The sequence below is a fragment of the Ursus arctos genome, unplaced genomic scaffold, assembly GCF_023065955.2.
Source record: "Ursus arctos isolate Adak ecotype North America unplaced genomic scaffold, UrsArc2.0 scaffold_36, whole genome shotgun sequence".
In the NCBI taxonomy this organism is placed as follows: domain Eukaryota; kingdom Metazoa; phylum Chordata; class Mammalia; order Carnivora; family Ursidae; genus Ursus; species Ursus arctos.
Genome location: NW_026623050.1, coordinates 16,920,779 through 16,944,618, shown reverse-complemented (window position 1 = coordinate 16,944,618; position 23,840 = coordinate 16,920,779). Strand labels below are relative to the sequence as shown.

At 36.8% G+C, this 23,840-nt stretch overlaps 1 protein-coding gene across 2 annotated transcripts in view; it reads left to right on the top strand.

The window, feature by feature from the left end:
• DMXL2 (Dmx like 2) overlaps nt 1–23,840 on the top strand; it is a 141,460-nt gene that overhangs the window by 22,239 nt on the left and 95,381 nt on the right. For both annotated transcript variants that reach the window (XM_026518476.4, XM_026518475.4), the window contains exons 2-6: nt 9,295–9,420; nt 11,935–12,006; nt 15,103–15,181; nt 16,042–16,177; nt 16,843–16,909. In XM_026518476.4, coding sequence (XP_026374261.1) covers nt 9,295–9,420; nt 11,935–12,006; nt 15,103–15,181; nt 16,042–16,177; nt 16,843–16,909 — 480 coding nt within the window. The remainder of the gene's footprint in view (nt 1–9,294; nt 9,421–11,934; nt 12,007–15,102; nt 15,182–16,041; nt 16,178–16,842; nt 16,910–23,840) is intronic.

Below are 23,840 nucleotides of genomic sequence, written 5' to 3'. Positions count from 1 at the left end.
TTACCATTTAATCACAAACACTTGTAATATTTCTTTTTTTTTCACTCGTATTTCCTAAATTTTCTTCTGTTTATTTCAGCCATAAATTTTTGTTTTTATATATTATTAAGTTTTATGTTTCACTCAGTATACCACTTGCAGCTTGGCTTTTTTCTACTACTATAAGTAGTCTGTTAATTTTGCATTTCCTGACGTGAGTTGTTTCTAAAAGGAACAATCCCCTTTGGTTACCGCACACGTAGTTATTATTATATTATTTCTGACGTTGTTTTACCTGTCTCTTGACCTAGGGTAATTTTTTTGCTCTAAGCTTTTTGCATACTATTTAGTTTCCTTCTCATTTATTTATCCTGCTCATGCAGCATTCTTTTTTTTTTTTCCCCCTCATTCAGCATTCTTTGTGGACTTTAGGCTGTTAGGGTGATTGAATCATATTAGTAAAGTCTTTTCTTAGTCATGTGGAAAGAAGAGCTGTTTGTTGAAATACTACTCTCTCCCCCTTTTCTAACTGTAGTACGGACTTCGGTAGTACAGACTGGCAGGGGTCTTATCTCTTTTAAAAATAGTAATGGTAGGGGCGCCTGGGTGGCACAGCGGTTAAGCACCTGCCTTCGGCTCAGGGCGTGATCGCGGCGTTACGGGATCGAGCCCCACGTCAGGCTCTTCCGCTATGAGCCTGCTTCTTCCTCTTCCACTCCCCCTGCTTGTGTTCCCTCTCTCGCTGGCTGTCTCTATCTCTGTCAAATAAATAAATAAAATCTTTAAAAAAAATAAAAATAAAAAATAAAATAAAAATAGTAATGGTAGGCAGCAGTTGATAATGGTTAAGGCTTTGATTTTAGGTATAGAAACCTATAGAAAGGCAAATGAGGCTGATTGAATATATCGCTGATAAGTACTGTTATACTATAGACTTAAATTTCATTTTGAAAAATCTCATTCAGTTTGTATATATATATATATATATTTTTTTTTTTTAAAGATTTTATTTATTTATTCGACAGAGATAGAGACAGCCAGCGAGAGAGGGAACACAAGCAGGGGGAGTGGGAGAGGAAGAAGCAGGCTCATAGCGGAAGAGCCTGATGTGGGGCTCGATCCCAGAACGCGGGATCACACCCTGAGCGGAAGGCAGACGCTTAACCGCTGTGCCACCCAGGCGCCCCCAGTTTGTATATATTTTATATGTAAATGTATAGTTTCCTGGTAATCCATAAATTAGGCTTTTAAAATAGTCCATGGCCTATTGTGATCTTTTTATAAAACTTTTCAAATTGGAATTGTGTATTATATAAATATACTATTTCAATGAAAAAAATAATGTTTTGTCCTTTGCTTAATGTATTTTTAGTTCAGGCATTTCATTTTTTTTTAACTTATTGGCTATATATGACAAAGGGTGAGTTTCCATAATCTATAAAGAGCTCTTATAAATCATTCAGAGCAACAATACTAAAGACTCAGTTAAAAAATGGACCAGTACCCTCAAGAAGTTAAAAATAGAGCTACCCTATGACCCATCAATTGCACTACTAGATATTTACCCCATAGATACAAAAGTAGTGATCTGATGGGGCACCAGCCCCGCAATGTTTATAGCAGCAATGTCCACAATAGCCAAACTGTGGAAAGGGCCCAGATGCCCATTGACAGACTAATCAATAAATAAGATGTGGTACACACACACACACACACACACACACACACACACACACAATGGGCTATTACTCAGCCATCAAGAAAAGGATGAAATCTTACCATTTACATTGATGTGAATGGAACTGGAGGGTATTACGCCGAGCGAAATAAGTCAGAGAAAGACAATTATCGCATGGTTTCACTCATATGTGGAATATAAGAAACAGAACAGAGGATCATAGGGGAAGGGAAGAAAACTGAATGGGAAGAAATCAGAGAGGAAGACAAACCATGAGAGATTCTTAACTATAGGCAACAAACCGAGGGTTGTTGGAGGGGAGGTTGGCGGGGGCATGGGGTAACTGGGTGATGGGCATTAAGGAGGGCATGTGATGTGATGAGCACTGGGTGTTATATGCAACTGATGAATAACAACTCTACATTTGAAACTAATGATGTACTGTATGTTGGCTAATTGAATTTAAATAAAAAAAAATAGACCAATAACAGGAATAGTTTTCAGAGAACGAACCATAAGTGGTTGATAAATTTATGAAAGATGCTTAACTTTCTTCCTAATAAAAATACGAATTAAAACAACAGGGAGATGCCATGTTTTGTTGGATTTGAAAGATAAAAACATTTGATAATTATCAGAGTTAGCGAGGAAGGGGAGAAACAGGTACTTTTCTACATATGGGGAGTATAATCTTTTCGAAAGGCAGTTTGCAGGAGTTACTGATTTTAATCACTCACCCAGCAAATTATGTCTTAGAATTTATCCTTTGGGTATACTCGCACACATATGTGTGATATCATAAATAGGTGTTCACTGAAGCACATTTTGTGATACTGGAAGACTGGAGACAACCTAAATTAATTATGGCAAAGCCCCAAAATGGAAGATTCTGCAATTATTAAGAAGAATGAGATCATTCTTTGCTGCTAAGGAAAGTTCTTCAAGATAAATTGTTAATTAAGTGGAGGACAAGTTGCAGAATTGTGTATAGTATAATCCCTTTATGTAAAAAAAAATGTTTACACATAGATACACTTACATATACACTAAATATTTCAGAAAGGGCTCATAGGTAACTGTGAAGTGATTTCTCCTTGGGAATGAGGAGGAGTAGTCAAGGGTAAGGAGAACTAATTTTCCTATTTAGTTTTTAAATTAGCATATGTTGCTTTTTCTATAAGAGAAGAAAATCTTACTGAAAATATTAAACATTTAAAATGGTTTATTTAACTTGTGGGTGGCCTTTATGGATAACTGATATATGAAAATTCTGGCTTAATAAGGGACCCATTCAAAAAGGAAATCTATTTGTTTTAGAAGTTAATTTTTTTAAAGTAATCTTTAAGAGCAACATGGGGCTTGAACTCATGACCCCAAGATCAAGAGTCATATGTTCCACTGACTGAGCCAGCCAGGCACCGCTAGAAGTTAATTTTTAATTCTGAGGAGCAGAAGCAGTTTAGGTGTTTAATTACAACTAAAATGAACAGGGAAAGGATGTTTTTTTGGGAAATTTTTGTTAATCTGTGATTCATTTTCTTGATTGTTAAGCTTTTTCATAGGTCAAGACTGGCCTCTTCAGACTTTTTCTGTAGATAACTTGGTACAAACAAGTGACCATCAAAGTCGGACAACCCTGTCTTCTTCAGCTTTTTGTTTGTTACAGAGCAAAGATCACAGCAGCAATGAAGAATTTAACTGAATGTATATAATTAACCAACCAATAAGAAGAACAGAAATTTGAGCAATAGAAAACAAAGTGGAAGGAGACGGTCATTAGTGAAGTGCATAAAACAGTGTAAAGAGACCTGAATTTGCCTCCCAGCCTTGTATTTACCTTGCTACTTAAAACTTCGATTAAATCCAATGAACTTCCATTTCCTCATATTAAAGTAGGATTAATAGCTAACTTGTAGGATTACTGCAGTCTTGAAAAAGAGACTAGGAATGTAGAATGCGTGGTATAATATCTGTTACCCAGTAGTCTTTCAATAAATGGTACCTCTTAAAATTCTTAATTATTTTTTTTTAACTCTTAATAACATGTGCCCTCATTTGTAGAAGGGTGAACATACTTACATGAGTCAAAATTCACTCTCAGGGAGAGGTGGGAATTTAACAGTAACACTCAGTAGAGTATTCTTGGTAAGACCACAGCACCTTGTTAAATTAGATAAACCTCTCAGCATGCTTGATACCTCTTAATTCACTAGTGCTTTTCTTCTTTTAAATTTAGATATGTGTGAACATTTGTCAGTGACCTCAAACTTTGACCCTGTGACCACCAGGATGTTAAAGCATCCAAGTATTCCATAGAAAATGCCACTGTAGTTCATCTATTTGTATTTTATATTCTCCTAGGAAAATTCATGTTTGTGTAGGATTTTTTTTAAAAAAAGTATTTCTTTACACTCTAATTTATCTAAGACTTAAAGGAAGTCTGAATAATTCGAACAGTTTGTGGGATATGAGTATTAGTTTGGTTTTCTGAAAATAATTTAGTTAAGGCAATTATATATAAAACTGAAGTTAGGACAATGTGTTATGTCATTCAGATACATGTAATCACAATGACATTAAACCCTCTAGAGAAGGTAGCAATATCTTTATTACGATAATGACAGTATTTTAATTCAGAGTACTTTATGACTTTAGAAGATGATATTTAATTTTTTTCCTCAAGTGAAATTTTGATAGGGTCAAAGAAGAGGGTGACTTTTTCAGGCTCAACTAATTGGCAAGGCTCTTCTGATGAAATTTTGGATATCACAACTAAAAAAACAAAAAAGAATCTTGGTAATAACAAATACTCAAGTTTTCAGCTTCCATAGAATTATTGTGGGATAGACAATATGACACACCATGCACTTTGTCTAAGTAGGAGATTCTTTTAGACAAACTAATGAGATCTGTGGATTCAGGAGGACAAGAACATTCACATGACTTTAAATATAATTTCCAGGAGTTCAGAGACCATCTGAGACCATCTGTGACTTCCATCCATTAGACTCGAGGTTGGAAACTCTTCGTTTCAATGCTCAAAGCACAGACCATTTTTCTCTTTGCTATAAGGATGGATTTACTGTCCAAAACTAAGGTTAAAACGAGTGAAGATTAATATATTTAAAGCATGTCTTCGACGTTAGGGCCTGTGCTACAGAATTATCTCTTGTTAGGACTTATTGTCAGCCGGTTATTCTTTATCATAAGGACAGTTCACTCCTTCCATAAAAGAAATCCTCCCACATGAATGGATGGAAAGTGTGTTTTTCTAAGATGCTTTCTTTTTTCTTAGGCCTTATCTATGTGTTGGGGCCAAACCATATCCTTGACTTTGAGATAAAAGATTTTATAGGTCAGTACCGTCGTAAGTGCAGGACGCTGGTATGCGGTGCTGTGGCACCGGAGTGGTTCTGCCAAGAACCCAAGGGAAGAAGAACCTGGTTAAGGGATTCCATGTGCTGCAGAGAAGGCTTGCTGCCCCTTTTCCTGCTTTCCAGTAATGATCCTGTGGCTTATGTCCCACATGTGGAGTAGTTCATAGTCTGCTAAATCAATGATACTTCATTTACCTAGTACAAAGAAGCCCACTCTGTATTCTCTGGGTTCAGTTTAGTATTTGTGCGTAGTCTCAGTGAGTACCCTCTTTTCTTTCTGCACTATAAATTCTATGACTGAATTCTGAAAAAGAAGAATGGGAACAAAATTGCTTTTGACCAAAAATTGAGAGACTGGGAATCTCTTGAGTAGTTACGGCTTCTGTATAAATGCTTCTAAGCAGTTGGTTTTTACTGAGTACTTACTCTGTGCGAGGTGCTGTGGTAAATACTTAGGATTGCAAGGATGAACATGGGCCTTCTAGCTCGAAGAAGACAGGGTAGATGTGGCGGGAAAGAGCAGGGGCTTTATTACAAGCAAATGAAACCTCACTCCATGAACCTGGGCAAACTACTTACCCTTTTTGGGCTTCAGTTTCTCCATCTATAAAAGGTGGCCTGTGAAGAAGATACAGTGTTCATAAAGACCTAGCAGATGGCCTCATTATAGTAAGTATTCAGTAAATGGTGAATTATGAAGGAGGGCTTTGGTAGATTCCCTTCTGGAAGGTCTTCTAAATCCATGATACTGTTAGGCTGAAAAATCAGCCAAAATCTTTCCTTGTGTAGCTGCTGTTGTAAATTTGGCCAGATTATTAGCAATGAGGTTATGTCATTTGTCTGAACTCTTTGACTAGGTTTCCAGGTATCGAGACTTCTGGAGCCAGAAATTAGGAAGATTTGGGTCATTTATTTGTTGTACGTGTATTTATTGAATAGCTGCTTATGCTAGGTGCTGGGAGTGCAGTGGTAAACAGGACACGGTTGTTTGTTTTGGTGGACATTCCAGAGTGGTGGGAACCTGACAGATATTAAACACATGTTTATATAAATTATTAAGATCTTGTGAGCCTTCAGTTATAGAATGCATGTGATTCAATCTTGACTGATTAGGAGGCCCCTGTTTTTCCCTGCTTTAGACTCTTTAGATAAAGAGTAATAATAGTCTTCCTCTGTATTTTTGCAAGCTGTTTGTGTGCAGTAGTTTAGGGGGTTCTGTTCTAGCCGTGACCATGGATATTGTATAAAATTGTAGGCATTGCCTAGTTGTGGATCCAGGAATCCAGTACTAGACACACTTGTTCCATTTTGTTGGGAACTACTAGTTGGATGAGGAATTTGAGACCATTTTAGACTAGTGGCCTCTCAGCTTTTAGTAGCTGCGTAGTGTTCCAGCCTATGGATATTGAGTAATTTACTTAACCTCCCCTACTGATGGACAGTATGATTATCTTCAGTTTTTGCTGCTATAAATTATAAGGCAGTGACTATCCTTCTACATATATTTTGGGAAACTTTTGTAAGTATGCTTATAGGGTAAAATAAAGACTTGTTTGATTGAAGGGTATATTGTATTTAAAATTTTGGTAGCTATTGTCAAATTCTTTTATCCATGAAGATTGTGATTTGGTAAGTCTGGGGTGGGACTAAGCAGTTTGTATGTTTAATGGGTTCCTTAGGTGATTTTGATGCAGCCAGGGTTGAGAACTATTGCAGGACCAGAAAAATGGCAAGATTCCCTACAGCTAAGGAGTATAGTGCATGTCCTTTGGAAAAGATCTAGCAATTATGAATATTTAGGAAAGAGAAAACATCCATTTTGGTGACTGAGCAGTAAAAGCCTATCTCTGTAGTAGCATTTGCTAGGAATGGCCCATCTTTAGAGAAGCAGGTATACTAATACTTATCTGGAATACTTTAGGTGTCTTTGACGTCTAATGTAGGGGAAAATAGCCTTAAGAATTTTAAGGACCGGAGTTTGAACATCTTCTGCTTACTGACTGTGTAATCTTGGGCATATTAGTGAACTTTATTCTTTATACAATGTTAATGATAATATCTTCCTTTCAGATTTGTTGGAAAGATGAAAGGGGGGGAGTGATATAACATTTATTGATTACCTTCTGTCTTCTGCTGGTATTTTGTGGGTATCTCTGTCATGGCAGTTTGTCATTTAGTTGTGACTGGTGATTCACTTGGTTATCTTCCTGTTAGATTCTCTGGAACCACATCTTGTGGTTGTGTATTCCCCGTCCTTAGCACAGGCTTGGGACATCATGCTCTGTTGTTTATTTTGTTTTTCTTAAATGAATGACGTGTGCTAAGCACTATGCAAATAGATTTTCTACTTTAATTTTCATAATTGTCCAAAGAGGTTAATGTTATTCCTTCCATTTTAGCACAAGTAAATTCTCAGACAGCCTGAGTAGCTTACCACTTAGTATGTCATAACCCAAACTGAAAACCCTGCATACATGATTTCAAACTAAAGTTTATGCTCTTTTCATCAGTTCACTTTGCTGGGATAATACTATAAAGCACTTTGGAAATTTTGAAATATTGTTCAAAGGCAGGATTATTTTTGTCATTTTAATATATTTTTTTCTATTGAGGTATAATTGACATATAACATTATGTTAGTTTCAGATGTATAACATAATGATTCGATATTTGTATACCTTGCAAAATGATCACCACAATAAGTCTAGTTAACATCTGTCATCATACATAGTTACAGAATTTTTCCTTTATTATGATGAGGATTAATAATATTTTAAAAATTAGCAGGGTGACACAAGCATTTCTTTTGCCTACACTCAATATTCCCTTTCAGTTTAGCTTTCTTGAATGCATGGAATAGCAAATCTGCCTTGTCCGTAAGAATATAAATAGTTATTTCCTCCCATAAGTGATTTTTTTCCATATTTCCCTTGCTTAAAATTCTTTGTTTTTCTTTTGGTGAACTTTCTTATATTTATAAACACATGATTGAAGATGGTTGATAGCAGTTACAGAGGGATTTTGGCAACGTTGGAAGTTTTAGTAACCAGTCGACAAACCAGTGTTTGTCTTCCTGCCTGCTCTTTATCTTCATTTCCCTCTTTCATTAGCAGCCGTATGTGGACCTCTTCAGAGGTTAGGTCTTCACATGTCAGCCCTGGCTGTTGGATGTCTCTGTTTTCTAGGACAGGACCGGATTGCTTAAAGTTGCAGAGATAGTAGAATAAATTCATTTTAAATTATTTTTTTGGTGTATATACATACATGTATATATAATATGTAGCTTTTAATGGGGCTTTTTCATTTGAGAATTAAATTGTTAGGTTGTTTAGAATATTTAGTCATAAGTTGAGTTCCAGAGAAAAAGGAAAAGTGTCCTCACTCTCTCCCCTTATGTCTTCATAAAATTCACAATGTTGCAAAACAGGAATAACATACATCAAGAAGTGTGGCAATAGGAAGAAACATTTGGTTTTACTCTGAACAAGGGAATTTTCCAGGAACTTAATTTTGTGTTTCATTTTGCAGACTGTATAGTTATACAGTTATACAGTTAACATTTTATATAAATCAGTTTATTTTAGAATTAAATTAAATTTATTTTAATTAATATTTTTGTGTGTGAAGCCACTCGGGTTATTTTTGTCTCCCTCACACCTCATAAGGTTGAAGGGAGGGGGGCAGGCAGGCTGTTACTCACTGTTAGGCAGTTGGTGAGTTTAAGTTTAGTCTTTGCTTTAGTGCATGTAATTCTGCCTTGGGGGTTCATGTCTATTTCACTAGCTCTTTAAGCCCCCTGGATTTGTGTTGGAAAATGCATCTCACTTCTTTCTTGATCTTTCTCATGCCTGGTTTGAACTGTGGGAACACAATTGCAGGCTTCACTGCCTTATTACCCTCAGATGGAGGTTTTATTCTTTAGGATTTACTAAGATGAGCTTTGGAGGGAACCTCTGAACAGAAAGATTTATGGCCTGCAGGCACAGAGGCTGCAGTGTTTAAGAACTAGAAGAATCCTTTCTTTGTTAGTACTAGTTGTTGAAAGATAACCATGGGATGTCATCATCCTATTTTTTTTTAATGTGACTATTTATTTATTTATTTATTTTTCATGTGACTTTTAATGTCTTATTTGGAAATTGATATCTTAATATTTTTACATTAACTGTTGTAAAATGTGTCAAAGTATGGTGGCAACGAGATCTGAGGTATAATTTACAAGTTTCGTATCTTACATACTGTAAAACTTTTCTCTTTTAGGCGTACGGATCAGGCTGTGATATTGTTATTCTGGCAAGTGACTTCGAATGTGTGCAGATCATTCCTGGTGCTAAGCATGGAAACATCCAAGTCAGCTGTGTGGAGTGTTCTAACCAACATGGAAGAGTAAGGGATTTAATTGCTTTGTTAAATGTCATCTTTTAATGTATTCTTATCCTTTTCTTCATGGGTTGCCTACAATTTCTTACTAATATATACCTCGTTTAGGTGGTTATTGATAGGAGTGGATAAAGTGATAGGATGTCTACAAATTGTAAGGAGCCATTAAGCTGATAATGTGATAATTATTCTACCTGTGTAGGTGGTCTTGAAAGATCTGTAGGCCTTACAATCCTGTGCATACTGACATTCTGCCAGTTGATAATTCTAGCAACTATTAAGCCAATAGTAGGGAAGTAAACCTCTATCTTCTCTGTGTAGTATCCCTTATCTCACCCAAATTATCATAATATCAAATTTTTATCAAGAAATTTAGCAAGTTGTTAGTGTCTAGTATAATATTTGTCATGTAACAGCTGTTTGTAAAGCTTCTGTTAATTTAATAAATGTTTATATGTTGATGAAGAATCTTAAGGTCCCTTCATTCAGACTTTCAAATAGAAGGTTTATTTTGAAATAGTTCATATTTCATCATATGTACCTCCACCCCCAAATATACATCAAATGTAATATATGTCAAATTCTGGTTATATGTAGAGTAAATATAGCATATTTGCTGTATACTCTAATAGTTCAGTAAGGTCAGTGTTGCGTAGAAGAGCTAAATGTACAATATAAAAATGAACTTTTCTTGCAATAATTGTAATAATTTAAACAGTCTTAGTGTTCTAGAAATTGTTCTTTACTAAGAAGTAGCAAATTCTATCAAGGATATGTTAAACCAAAATTTTATGGTGATAAAGAGTAATGATGCATATTTATGCCAAATAATAATTTATTATTATATTATTTTTTAGTGTCCTGCACTGCTGTTTGTGTCAAGCTTTAGTATTTGTGTAAATGTGGCATGATATGACAGTTTAGTGATATCATTGATCTACTATTGAAACACTGAATTTCCTGGTGTTTTTTCATACTTATTTCTTGCTTTTCTGATTTTTTTCCCGTTTTTCCCCCCTAAGCATTGCTTACTCTTTAAAAAGCACTGAGAGTGCCAGATTTCTTTCATTAATTTTTCATTGCTCATCTCCCTAAAGCCAAGTAAGGTATCTTTAAACCTGCCTCGAATTGTACGATAGTGGTCTGAGATGAGTCTTAATAAATTATTTATGTGTTGGTAACAATCACAATAAAATGATCTGGGAGAAAAGTTTCTTTTCATATGTAAGTCCTTAGCGTTCATAACCATGTTTCTACTTTTCCTTACTTACCTGGTTGAAAATAAAGAAGACAAAACTGACACCTTTGGTTTATTGTCTTCTCCTGCATTCTTCTTTCATTTCCCTCATTCCCAGTCCTTGTGGTGATAACTTTGCACTGATGACTTTATGTCAGGTAATTCTAATCATTCATTCTTCAGTTGACATGTTGAATGTGATCATTCGTAACTTTTTTTGCCCAGGTGTTTCCCTCAGCTGGGCATTGTAAGTAGCTTCCTCCCTACTGTTGTGGATTAAAAGCTTTTTCTTGGAAAGAGTGTTAGATATTAAGTAACAGTTAAATCACCTTTTGGCGTGAGAGAGCTCTGAAATGACAGTAGGCCTTTTTGGCTGGCCTTAAAAGAACATACACATAGTTTTGTCTTACAGGTTAACCTTTAGGTCCAGAGGCGTCAGCAGGGATGGGTTTTGGTCTGTTCCTTGTAGTTGATTCCCTCTTGACAAGAGGAGGATGAGCTGGGAATTGGCTCTCAAGGAGTTATTGTAAAGCAGGTTGTGGTAGCTTCCAGGGACAGAGAGATTTATGTCCCTTTTTATCAGGTATGTGACCTTGAAAAAAGTCCTCCCGGCCCCCCAGTCTGTAGCTTCAACCCACGTAGATGTCTTCGTCAGCTCTTCCTCTTCCACTTGAGTCTGATTTCTTCTCCTTAGTCCATTTTCTCTGTTCCTCCTTCTAGGTGGGTTTCCCCATTGGTATTTTTTGTTTTATGGTATAATTAATGTCATTTTATTTGAAATATTTTGAATACCTGTTTAGTACTTTTTTGATGTCTTTTTCTATTTCTCATGGTTTTTATATTATTTTCACTGGATTATGAAATTTCTGACAGATGCACCATTGAAATGTATCTTTGTTAATAAAGTTATTCCTATGTTAAAATAATTCTTTTTTTTTTAAAGATTTTATTTATTTATTAGAGGGAGAGAGAGTGTGTGTGTGCATGAGTGGGGGGTGGGGCAGAGGCAGAGGGAGAAGCAGATGTGGGACTCAGTCCCAGGACCTTGGGACCATAACCTGAGCCAAAGGCAGACAGAAACTTAACTGACTGAGCCACCCAGGTGCCCCCAGAGAAGAGATTCTTAAGTCCAGTACTTTTTCAGTTATATTTATGGAATGGAATAAATCATAAATACTGTATCGGGATTGTATTATATGTAATTAGTTTATACGTTATTGTGAAAAGGATGTTGTCTTTCTTTTCTTTTCCTGAATGTTAATGCTTTGTTCATTTCTTTTTAGATTGCAGCTTCATATGGTAATGCTGTTTGTATTTTTGAACCCTTGGGCATAAATTCTCATAAGAGAAATTGTGTAAGTATTAAACGGTAGTAGAAATTTTTTAGAGTTAAATTTAGAATCCAGTTGATAGCAGTGAAGAGCTCCTTGGGAGCTCGTGCTGAAGGTGGTCTGGAATGTCCGCGTGAAGCTGGTCTGGTGCTTTGTGGTGAGATCTTTTACATCCACTGGGAATATATGCAGACATTTTAGAAGCCTAGTTTTCTGCAATATTGCTAATTGAGATTTACCTTGTAATCTTCCTTAGTTGAAGAACTATTATTTCTTGTCTAGATTACTAGAGTAATCTCTGATATGTTTTATGTCCCCCTCCCCCTTCTCTGTTCTCGATAGCAGGTCATGACATACTTCTCTGCTTAAAATTCAGTATTTCTCCTAGACTCAAAGCCAAAAAGCCTTAAAATAGATGGTAGCTTTTCTTCCCTCCAGTACCCCCTTACCACCCCTCAGAGCTCAACTCCTACTATTTTTGTCCTCTCTGATGTCACTCCAGCCACACTGGCATTTTTACTGTTCTTTGAACAGTTACTTTCTATCGTAGGGTCTTAGTATTTTTTTTTTTCTCTTGTCTGGAATGTTTTTCGTGTTTGTAACTTTCTCTAGATAGCTTTAGGGCCAGCTCCTGCAGATCCTGTAAATCTTTGCTCAGTAATACCTTCTCACTGGGGGTCCACTCATTTAAAAAATTGCCAGTTGCTTCTACCACCTTTATTTTAACCGCCATCCTCCTATTTTTAACTTTTTTTCTATAGCGCTTTTCTTGTTTATTTGTTATTTACTGTTGAGAGTGGGAGCCCAATGAGGGTGTGGATGGAGCTTTGTTTCTTTTGTTCACCAATGCATCTGAAGTACTTAGAACAGGATCTGGAACATAATAGATGCTTCTAAATTTTTTTTTAAGATTTTATTTATTCATTTGAGAGAGAGAGAGACAGAGAGAGAAAGAGAGAGAAATAGAGCACAAGCAGGCGGAGAGGCAGAGGGAGAAGCAGACTTCCACCTGAGCTGGGAGCCTGATGGGGGGCTCGATCCGAGGACGTGGAGATCGTGATGTGAGCCGAAGGCAGACGCTTAACCATCTGAGCCACCCAGGCGACCCCTAAATATTTTTTTAATGAAGGAGTTAGGAACTTAGATAAAGTCACTTATCAGCTAAGTGGTCTAGCATATCACCTCGAGAACTATTCAGATTCATTCTGGGTGCTATATTTTATTTTACTTAAAATTCAGAAAACCTTGTATGGCTAGAATTGTTAACCCTTTTAAAAATTACTATGTGCATTAAGACTCCATTATCACCCACAAGTAGTCAAGACTGCCAGTGTGAAATCTGAATGCCAAGAGTATATATTTAATAATTTTTAAAAAGTGTATTCTTAAATGCATTAAAAAAGTAGATTTGATATTTTTCATTAAATATATGTACTTGATTACTTCTTTTCATATTTCAAAAAAAGTGCAGATTAAAATATGATAGCATTAAGAAATAGATATCAAATTTGAGAGTGCTTAAGAGTCACCTAGGGTACATATTAAAATTCAGATTCCAGGCCTCACCCTCAAAATTTCAGCTGCGGAGTTGGCGCACATACTACACTGTGAGAAATACTAAAGGAAAGAATATTAGGGATGTCTGTAGTTTTAGGAATGATTTGATTATTACTCTAAAATAGATCTATTGGGCAATATTTAAAGTACTGTTTTGACTTTTGTTTGATCAGCAATAGTAGGGTTCAAAAAATTATATTAAAAATATTAAATTATTTTTCGATAATGAAATTCAGATTTTGCAGTTATTTTATTTTGAATGAATTTTTGTTAAGTATTTAGAAAACATAGAGAGGGAATTGCTGTGTATTAAACTATTATTACTTGCCAAGCAATTAATGTATAACTTGCCTAAGGTGACATGGCTTTACGTCGTCACAAAAGGACATTTTATATTTGTGTGCTACATAGAAATGACAGTACAAAGAAATACAAAGAAAATAAAATCTAAACTTTTTTTCACGTTATTTCATGGCAAAGGCCTTTGACTTTTATACTTTGAATCTTCTTTCTACCTTTTAGTATGAAAATGGTAAGAAAAAAGATGGAAATTACTCAAATGAATACAACATATGTAATACAGGTTTATGAACTGTATATATTGTACAGTTCAGATCTGTTGACTTTGGGAGATGCATCTAGTTTATTTTAGACATTGAGTCCATAGGATTATGATAATTTGCACTTCTTTCTCATGTGCACTTATTTTGTTTTCACAAACATCTATTGAGTGTCTGCATATGTTCCAGCCATTATAGCACTCAGGACACAAAGCTTCTGATGGCATAATTGCTGCCCTGAGGTGTTGGAGTTGAATAGGAGAGTCAGACATATGAACGAGTAATACTCCAGTGTGACCACTGTTAGATGGTAGGATGTAAAGACTGCTCTGAGTGCTGCCAGGATGTCAGAAGAGGCCCCTCTGCAGAAGGGATGATGTAGCTGGGTCTTGATGGAAGCAGTTTGCAGGTGAAGAAGAGAGAAACAGCATATCCTGAGTATGAGAATGTGTTCATGGACGTGGAAAGAAGCCTGGGAGAATATGCTGTGGCAAGTGGCTTGGTATGGTAGAATAAACAAGTGAAACTATCAGAGGTTATTTTAGAAACAATATTTTAAAAATAATAGTGGAATATTTACATCTTTGTTTTAGATCATGAGGTCTTAAGTCAAAGAAAATGATAAAATGGTAGTATTTATGGATGTTACTTTAAAAATTATATGATTTCTCTCATCTATGGAACATAAGAACTAGGAAGATCGGTAGGGGAAGAAAGGGTAAAGAAAGGGGGGTAATCAGAAGGGGGAGTGAAGCATGGGAGACTATGGACTATGAGAAACAAACTGAGGGCTTCAGAGGGGAGGGGGGTGGGGGAATGGGATAGACTGGTGATGCGTAGTAAGGAGGGCACGTATTGCATGGTGCACTGGGTGTTATACACAACTGATGAATCATCGAACTTTACATCGGAAACCGGGGATGTACTGTATGGTGACTAACATAATATAATAAAAAAAAAAAAAAAAAAACCAACCTATGTTTTTCTTTTTTCTATGTTTCAGCAACTCAAGTGTCAGTGGCTTAAAACTGGGCAGTTTTTTTTGAGCTCTGTGACATACAATTTAGCATGGGACCCTCAAGGTATTTAGTGATTACATTCAGAAATTATGAAGAGTAAATATTGGTTTTAAAATGTATGATTACGATGTGAAATAGTCTCTCATAATAAGAAAGTGATCCGTAGTATATTTTCTTTTTGCTAGTGGATGAGTGTATATATTTTTTGTTGGTAGACACTGCTTTGTACAGTGCTTAATTTACTATTACTTCTGTGCTTTTCTCCCCCTGCGTTTGAATGTCTTATTCCAAGAAACAGTGGTGATTTGTTTCCTTAGTTAACGTGTGTTGACCTTTACTGTTACTGTATTTAGTAAGAAATAAAATCAGAAATAGGGCCTAAACCCCTATCTTGTTTTATTATTTGTGTTTTAGGAAATTATTGTCTTTAAGTTTGAAAGATTAGAAGTCTCTAATGATAATAGCTGTTGCCCTTTTTTACATTCATGATTAATGAAGGTAATTTTAATATTCCATGTAGAAAACCAAAATGCCTTGATCTTTAGTTAAATTTTATATCCTGAGAACTTTCTGTGTTTATATATCAGAGCTTTTGGGGTTTGTTTTGTTATTGTACGTTTGCATTTCTCTTCTTTTTCTTTCTTTTCTTTTTTTTTTTTTTTAAAGATTTACCTAATACACAATAGCTCTTTAGCTCTTTGCCAGTAAGGTTTTCTTTTTTGTTCTCAAGTCTCTCCTGAGAACTACTCTCTCTTGGATAGTGGATTCTTAGAACTTTGAAATGGATATGCCCCACGTATTTTTCATTGAAAGTATTGCTTATTTTTCACAGAATAGTTTATAGACCTAAATACAAGCCCACATACGCATTTCTTTCTCCAGATAATCCTTGCTTATTCATGAGAACTCTCTTTAAATTTCAGATAACAGATTGTTGACAGCAACTGATTCTATTCAGTTGTGGGCTCCTCCAGGAGATGACATTCTGGAAGAGGAGGAAGAAATCGATAATAAAATCCCTCCAGTTTTAAATGATTGGAAGTGCATCTGGCAATGCAAGTTAGTATCTATGTTGTTCTGCTCATTAATTTAAAAAAAAGCTTCCTAAAATATATTCCCTTTCAGAGTGATCTCTATTTTTTGATAGGACCGTTGCATTTAGAAGCTTAGAAAGTGGACTTTTTCTAACCAAAACCCATTATAATATTACCCTTCAGTCTATCAGTTGATCGTTTAAAAAAAGCAAAAATATTTTCATAGTTATAACTTCAGAACTTGGGTAGATAAGGTTGACACAGGGGAATCACTCATTAATGGATGAGATATGGATGGGGACAGGGAAGATGTGATGAAAGTTACCAGCCACTCTTAAGTAGGAGAATGGCTGTACCATTGACAGTATGGATTATGTGAAGGGGACCAGTTAGCCAGGAAAAATGGTAAGCTCAGTTTTTAACATGTTATATTGAAGATGTTGGTTGGACATATAGGTGAAGATACCGTTTATGCATGTTGATTGCATTCTTCTTTGGATCCCCAAAGTGAGCTTCAGATTAGTTTTATTAATTAATTTGTATTTTGGGGGAGGTGAAATTTTTAATTTTAGAAAACACTCTTGTTATGAAAATCTTATTTTGACCATTTATATATAAATTTTGACCATTTATATATATACAGTGTTCCAGATTTTAAAAATGCTGACTGTTTAACTTTGTTTTTTTTAGAACCTCAGTATCTGTACATTTGATGGAATGGTCCCCTGATGGTGAATATTTTGCTACTGCTGGAAAGGTAAAGGACCAAATAAAACATAAACAAAACAGTTGAAAATGTTCCTTTTTCATTCTCATTTTCAGTTTTCTCATCTGTAAAATTGGGGTAATCCTACTCTGCAAAGCTGGTCTGAGGAATAGTGATAGTATTTGTGAAAGATCTGGTATGTTCCCCATTGGTCGTAGGCACTTGAGAAAATAAATGGCTGTTGTTGTTGTTATTATTATTTGACCTTCCTTTAAAACTTATAATTTTTAAAATTAATTTTTATGTTTAAAGAATAGTATATGTAAGTAATTTAAAAAGCTAAATAGTACTACTGTAGATTCACAATGAAAAGAAGCACCCTTTCACCCCGTTCTTAATTCCTGTGTCCTGGAGGGAATTATTCATCAGATTGCATATTTTGGTATTTCCTTCCATGTTCCTAAATAACTTGCTTATCCTCCCATCTCTTGACTTTTTTTCCTTCGGTTTTATGTATCCTCTCTTGCCTTCCTACTATGGAAGCTGAGACTTGAGTCCTCCAGCTGCTGTCCCCAGCCCCATCTCCACTTCTACCACATACACGTGTTCACTTTCCTTCCTCCTATCATCCTGCTGTAGATAGCTCATAATATTTGGGTTAATGTTCACATTATTAAGATTGTGTAAAATACTCTTCACAGAATAATTATTTTGGAGTTACCAGTTACTTTGTTTTATTCTTTGCTTCATTTTCTACGTGCCTAATTCATCCGCAAACCTCTGGCAGTCTTTGGATCTCCTCTGGGTGTAATCCCACCTAGGAGGTGTCCTGAAAATGTGTGCTCTCTTTGCCCCACTCTGGCTTAGTTGCTCTCCAAGCCTAAAATAGCAGAGCTATCATTTTTGAATTTTCTTTTACCAACCTCAGGAGATTCTCTTTGCCGTTTCTTAGCATCATTCATCTTCTTTCCTTGATCTGATGGAGATACCCTCTAAGTAGGTTCCTGAGAAAGGTGAATGTGCAAAAAAATTTTTAAGGCATTGCAAAGCCTGAACAGTTATTCTTTTTAATGCTTGATTTGGCTGGGCATAGGATTGGGTTGAAAATTTTCTCTGAGAATTTTTTATGTCCTGGTTCTCTTGCCTTCTAGCTACCAGTGTTGCTATTTGAGAAGTACAGTGCCATTAGGACCGCACTCCCCTATCTCCAGCTTGTAGAGATTTAAAAAATCTTCCCCTTATCCCTGGTGTTCTGAAATTTCAAGGTGATGTCGTGGTACGGGTCAGTCATGTATAAATACTTTAGTGTATACCTCTAAGGGAAAAAGACTTTTGTGTTCAGGCAGTTTGGTGGGCTTGTTTAATCTGAAAACTCATCTTTTGTTCGGGAGATTATTTTGTATTACTTCTTTTGTGCTATTTCCTTCCCTTCATGTTCTCTTTTTTCTCTTTCTGAATTTTCCCTTACTCAGATATGGATAATTTTTTTATCGATCCTCTAATTTACCTTTTCTCTTCTCTTCCAGTTTTTCAGTTCTTCATCTTTTTGTTTAAATTCTGGGTGATTTTCCAGCTTTAACTTTAAAATAATTTTTTTCCTATCTCATTTTTAATTTTCAAGAATTTTTTCTTATTCTATGAATGTTCATTTTTAAGTTATAAAATATTGATAACATATAACATAAGTATAAATGAATATATTTGAAATATATATTTAATATATATATAGTAATATATATTACTATATTACTAGTATAGTTTTATATATATATGTATACATATATATAGTATAATAATACACATTTACCTACTACCTGATTTGGCACAAAGAACATAAACTGATGGGTTCCTTATCTTCCTGCTTGTATCCTCTCCTTCCCTTCCCACCCAGACAACCAGAATCCTCAATTTTGTTTTATTTCTTTTTTTTTTTTTTTAGTTTCACATGTATAAATTCCCAAATAGTATAATGTTTAGTTTTGCATGGTTTGGAACTTACAAAAATTATACCATAAAGTTTTTGAAATACAGCTTCAAGATATTAAAAAATAAATTTGTGATAATTGCCATTATGTACTTCTTGGTCAATGCTTCAGTAACAAAAAATTATATTTAAAAATCACAAGGTGAAGTTTTAATTGTACTTAATTGTTGTATATGGAATTAAAACTTTGATATTACACTACAAGGCAAGAAGAGGTTTTCCAAGAACACCAGAATTAACCCTTTTTGAGTTAATCTCTAGTTGTAAACCACTCACCTGTTTTGTGGCTGAGTAATGAGTTGGCCCAGAGACAGTTGCTCAACAGGTGACATCGTAGACAGGAAGACTGCAGCCATGTGCGGTTCAGTAGTTACCTAATAACTAACAATTTCAAAGTAGCAAGGAGTGTCAAAAACATTTTGAGATATTTATAGCAACTGTCATGTAATACTAAAATATCTGTGGTTTCTGTTAGAGATAAATTCATAGGTGCCACTAATACTATTTTGGTTTGTTGCTTATATTCGTAACTGAAATTTAGCATTTCCTTCAGTTAGCAATTATGAAAATAGAGAAGTAATTGTTTTTCACCACTCAAGTTCTTGGTAACTGGTGGGTCTTAGTTGTCTTGGTTTCTCAAGAAGCAGGTCCTGAGACAAGAATTCCAGTATAAGTAATTAACAGGGGGAATGATCACCAAGAAATATACTGGATTTGAGGGAGAGAAGGGAAGGTGCTTCCTAAAGGGCACATAATCATGCAAGTGATTCACAAGCACGGAACTCTGGGTAACTCTGGGAGCCAGTGTTCTTCACAGCATCGCGTTCCTCACTCATGTTCCTCTTACACATCGGTTGTTGGTTGGGGGCTAGTTAGGGCGGGGCATTAATTCTCAGCACTCAGAAACAACTTCTTGGAAATCTCAGGCAAAGATATGTAGATGCTGTCAGTTAGAACTGGCACACTAACCTACTAAGACATGAGAGGAAACAGGATTTATCAAAAATATCTTTTATATCTTGAATTCTTTCCATAGGTCCCTTGAGTTAGGAGACCTCAGGTAAAGAACCTGTGACCTAAAATCTGGACGTTTGTTTGTTTGTTTTTTTTTTTTTTGTCTTCCATATTTATGTCTAAATTTCATGTAGAATAATCTTTGGATATGGTTTGAGAAAGAGGTCAAGTTTGATTTTTTTTCCTCTATGGATATCTACTTGCCTAGCACAGTTTATTGAAAAGTCTCTTCTTTCTTCATTGCTCTGTATTACCACTTTTGTCATAGAATCCAGTGTCTATATTTGTCTGTTTCTGGGTTATTTTCTCTCACTGGCCTTTTCTTGTACCAGCCACCTGTCTTAATTGCTATAGCTTTTAAATTGCTTTGATATCTGGTAGAGGATATCCCTCTAAGCTTCACTTTATCTCACAAGATTTTTTTAATTCCCTAAGTTTTTATGTGTATTATTTTCATAATTATTCTAAGCATACATTTTTCCAATTTTTGTTGTGATTCCTTTTTTGATCCATGAGTTTTCCAGAGAATGGGTTAGAGTTGAGTTCAGTTATGTTGGGGGTGAGGGTAGATGGTGCAGGAGTACTTCGTGGGTGGTGACAACTTTTATTTTCATTATTAAGTAAAACTTGCAAGTAGTTTGTAATTAGGATAATTACTACGACTATTATGACAGCAGCTACTAATGATTGAGTGTTATATGTGCCAGATCCTATGCCTCCACAAAGCCTATGGGACAGGCACTACTCTCCTTGATCTATAGAGGAGGAAGCTGCAGCTTGAGAACTTCCTGGAGAAGTTAGAACTAGTCAAAAGGAGATCTGGGGCTTTAGCCCAGGTGTATTGGGTAGCAAGGCACCATACCAGCTCACTTTGTATTTCACTGAGAAAATGTTTATTACAAGTGCGTTTGTGATTCTTTGAGCCCTCGATTGACAGTGCCTTCTTTTAGCTTCTGCCAGGCACCTGGGGGGAAAAACCCAACTCAAAGTAAATTCTCAGCTTGGAGTTGCTGTGCCGTGCAGGTAGTGTGAGTTTGGGTCTCGTGGGGCCTGCCTTGTGGTTGTAAACGCCCAGCGGAGCCTCCCTTCTCCACTCACTCTAGGCGTAGGTACAGCCTTCCTTACCATATCCCTTTCCAGAGGTTTTTTTTTTCCTCCCTCAATTTCACCCTTTCACTTAGGGATATTCCTTCGTGGTCTTCTTGGGGTTATGCTGGTGCCTCTGATGGGACTTCTCACCTTGCATGGACTCTATGCATTGTCTCCGTGTAGCGGTTTGAAACTGTAGCTCTGTGCCATTGGGTGTTGGCAGATTCCCTTGTGACAGTCCAGTTGCCTGCTTCAGCATTTGTTTACTGTGGGTTCTTGCCTGAGAAAATAGATGCGGTTGGAAGAGAAATTTGGTAAGCTCCTACCATCTGTCTGTATCTGTTCACTTCCCGACATCGGGGCCTATATGTACTGCCTTCCTGGATGTTGCCATGGCCGAACTGTCTGTGTTTTTTTTGTTTTGTTTTGTTTTAAGAGCATACGAGCAGGGTGTGGGGTGGAGAGCAGAGAAAGAGAGAGAGAATCTTAAGCAGGCTCTTTGCCAGAACCTGACATGGGGCTCAATCTCATGACCCTAAGATCATGACCTAAACCGAAACCAAGAGTTGGACGCCCAGTGGACTGAGCCACCCGGGTGCCCCACTGTCTGTGCTTTGTACAAGGCCATTTCTTTCACTTGTTTGCTAGATCCCATTTGCTCTTGCTTCCTCAGAGACATTACTATTGCAGTTGTCTCCTCTCTTCTGCACGAGTTTTCCCTTCTCCACTGGGTCATCACATTGGCATATGTTACAGACTGAACATGGCCTCCCAACCCCCATTCATATGTTGAAGCCCTAACCCCCAATATGATGGTGTTTGGATATGGAGCCTTGGGAAGGTACTTAAGGTTAGCTGAGGTGTGGTGAGCATGGCCCTCACGATAGGAATAGTGAGTACTTTTATAAGAAGAGACACCAGAGAGCTTGCCCTCTTTCTGCGATGCGAAGACACGGCAAGAAGGTAGTCAGTCATCTGCAAGCCAGGAACAGAGCTTTCACCAATCTGACCATGCTCGCAGCCTCATCTCAGCCTCCAGGCCTCAGAACTGTGAGAAAGCACATTTGTTTAAGCCACGCAGTCTGCGGTGTTTTGTTATGGCGGCCCAAGCTCACTAATGCGGCGTAGCATGCCAAACATGCTGTAATCTTGCCCCTTCCCATTCTGAAACAAACAGCCACAGTACCAAAAACCCTCCTTCGACCTCTTCTCAGGTCACGTTTCCTTGTCCTCTGTATGACATCTTCAAAGAGTTGCTTATAGTTGCTATCTCCCAGTTTTTTCATTTTCTGTTTTGTATACTCACTACTGCTCTTCTGAAAGTGTCATTAGCAAGTTCCTGTTACTGAATCCTGTGGTTAGTTCTTACTTACCCTAATGGCATGATTTAACAGAGTTGGTTACTTCCTCCCCTTGAGCACTTTCTTTAGTTTACTTCCAGGACACCGGACACTCTTGATTTTCTTTTTAACTCTCTGGCTGCCCCCCATTAGTTTGCCAATATAATCTTTACTCCCCTACTTTTAAATGTTGGAGTTCCCCAGGGCTTATTTCTTAGACTTCTCCTCTGACCATACTTACTTCTCTGACAATCTCATCTCATGGCTTCAAGTGCATTCGGGTTTGTATCTTTTGCCTTTACCTCTCCTCTGAACTCCAGGGTTATTGTTTATACACACACACACACACACATATGTATTTATACATACACACATACATGAATACATATATACATGCACACATCTAACTAATATACGCCTTGAAGTAAGCATGTCTAAAATGGAACTCCTCATCTCTACCCCCTGCCCCCTACTCCCCTGATGGCACTACCTTCAAAATACATCCACAGTCTGCTCACTTCTGTATCATCTGCATTGTTATAATCTGTTTGAAGCCTCCATCACTTATTACTTGTATTATTGTATTAAATTCTTAATTGGTTCTCCCAACTTGTGCTGTGCTCCTGTACGGTGTATTTTCAAACCAGTGGCTAGAGTGATCTTTTCAAAGTGTACGTCAGATAATGTCACTCCTCTGTTCAAAACTGTCAAAAGGCTTCCCATTTCATTCATTAAAAAAACAAGTTTTATGGCAGTTTTTCAGGCCTGCCCCATGCTTACTACATCTCCCATCACTTCTTTGACCTTATCTCCTGTTAGTCTCCTCCTAGAAACCTGACTTTAGCCATATACCCATTGTGATTTTTTCTAAAAATAGCTTTTGCACTTGTTTTTCCCTCCCCCCAGAAACTCATCCCCCCAGAGACCTGCATGGCTTTTCCCTTTAATGTCTTCAGTGTCACCTTCTCAGTGAGGTGCTTCTTAAGCACCTTTTTAAAAATTGTATCCCACCACCCACTCTACTTTTTATTCCCCTTTCCTGTCTTACTTTTGCTCCTACCACTTATCACTAGGAGTCGGTACTAGTTTTCTGTTATTGCATAACAAATGACCACAGACAGCAGCTCAAAACCACACATTTACTGTCGTAGTGTCTGTGGGTTAGGTGTCTGGGTGTGGCTTGGATAGGTGCTCTGGTCTGGGACTCTAAAGGCACCAGGTGGACTGAATTCTTACCCGGAGACTTGACTAGGGAAGAATCCTTTTCCAAGCTCACTCAGGGTGTTGGCAGAATTTATTTTTTTGAGGCTGTGTGACTGAGGGCTTGGCCTTTTCCTGACTCTTGGTTGGAGGCCTCCTTCAGGCCCTAGAGGCTGCCAGCAGTTCCTTGCCATTTGGGCTTTCTCTCTCCCTTTCCCTGCTTTTTCTTTCTCCCCTCTGCTTCTCCTTCCTCCTCTTCTCCCCCCCCCCCACAGATAACAGGGCTATCTAAATGATTTGGCAGGGTAGATTGTAAGAAACCAAAGGCTAATGGGGGAAAATAAATAATGGTAAA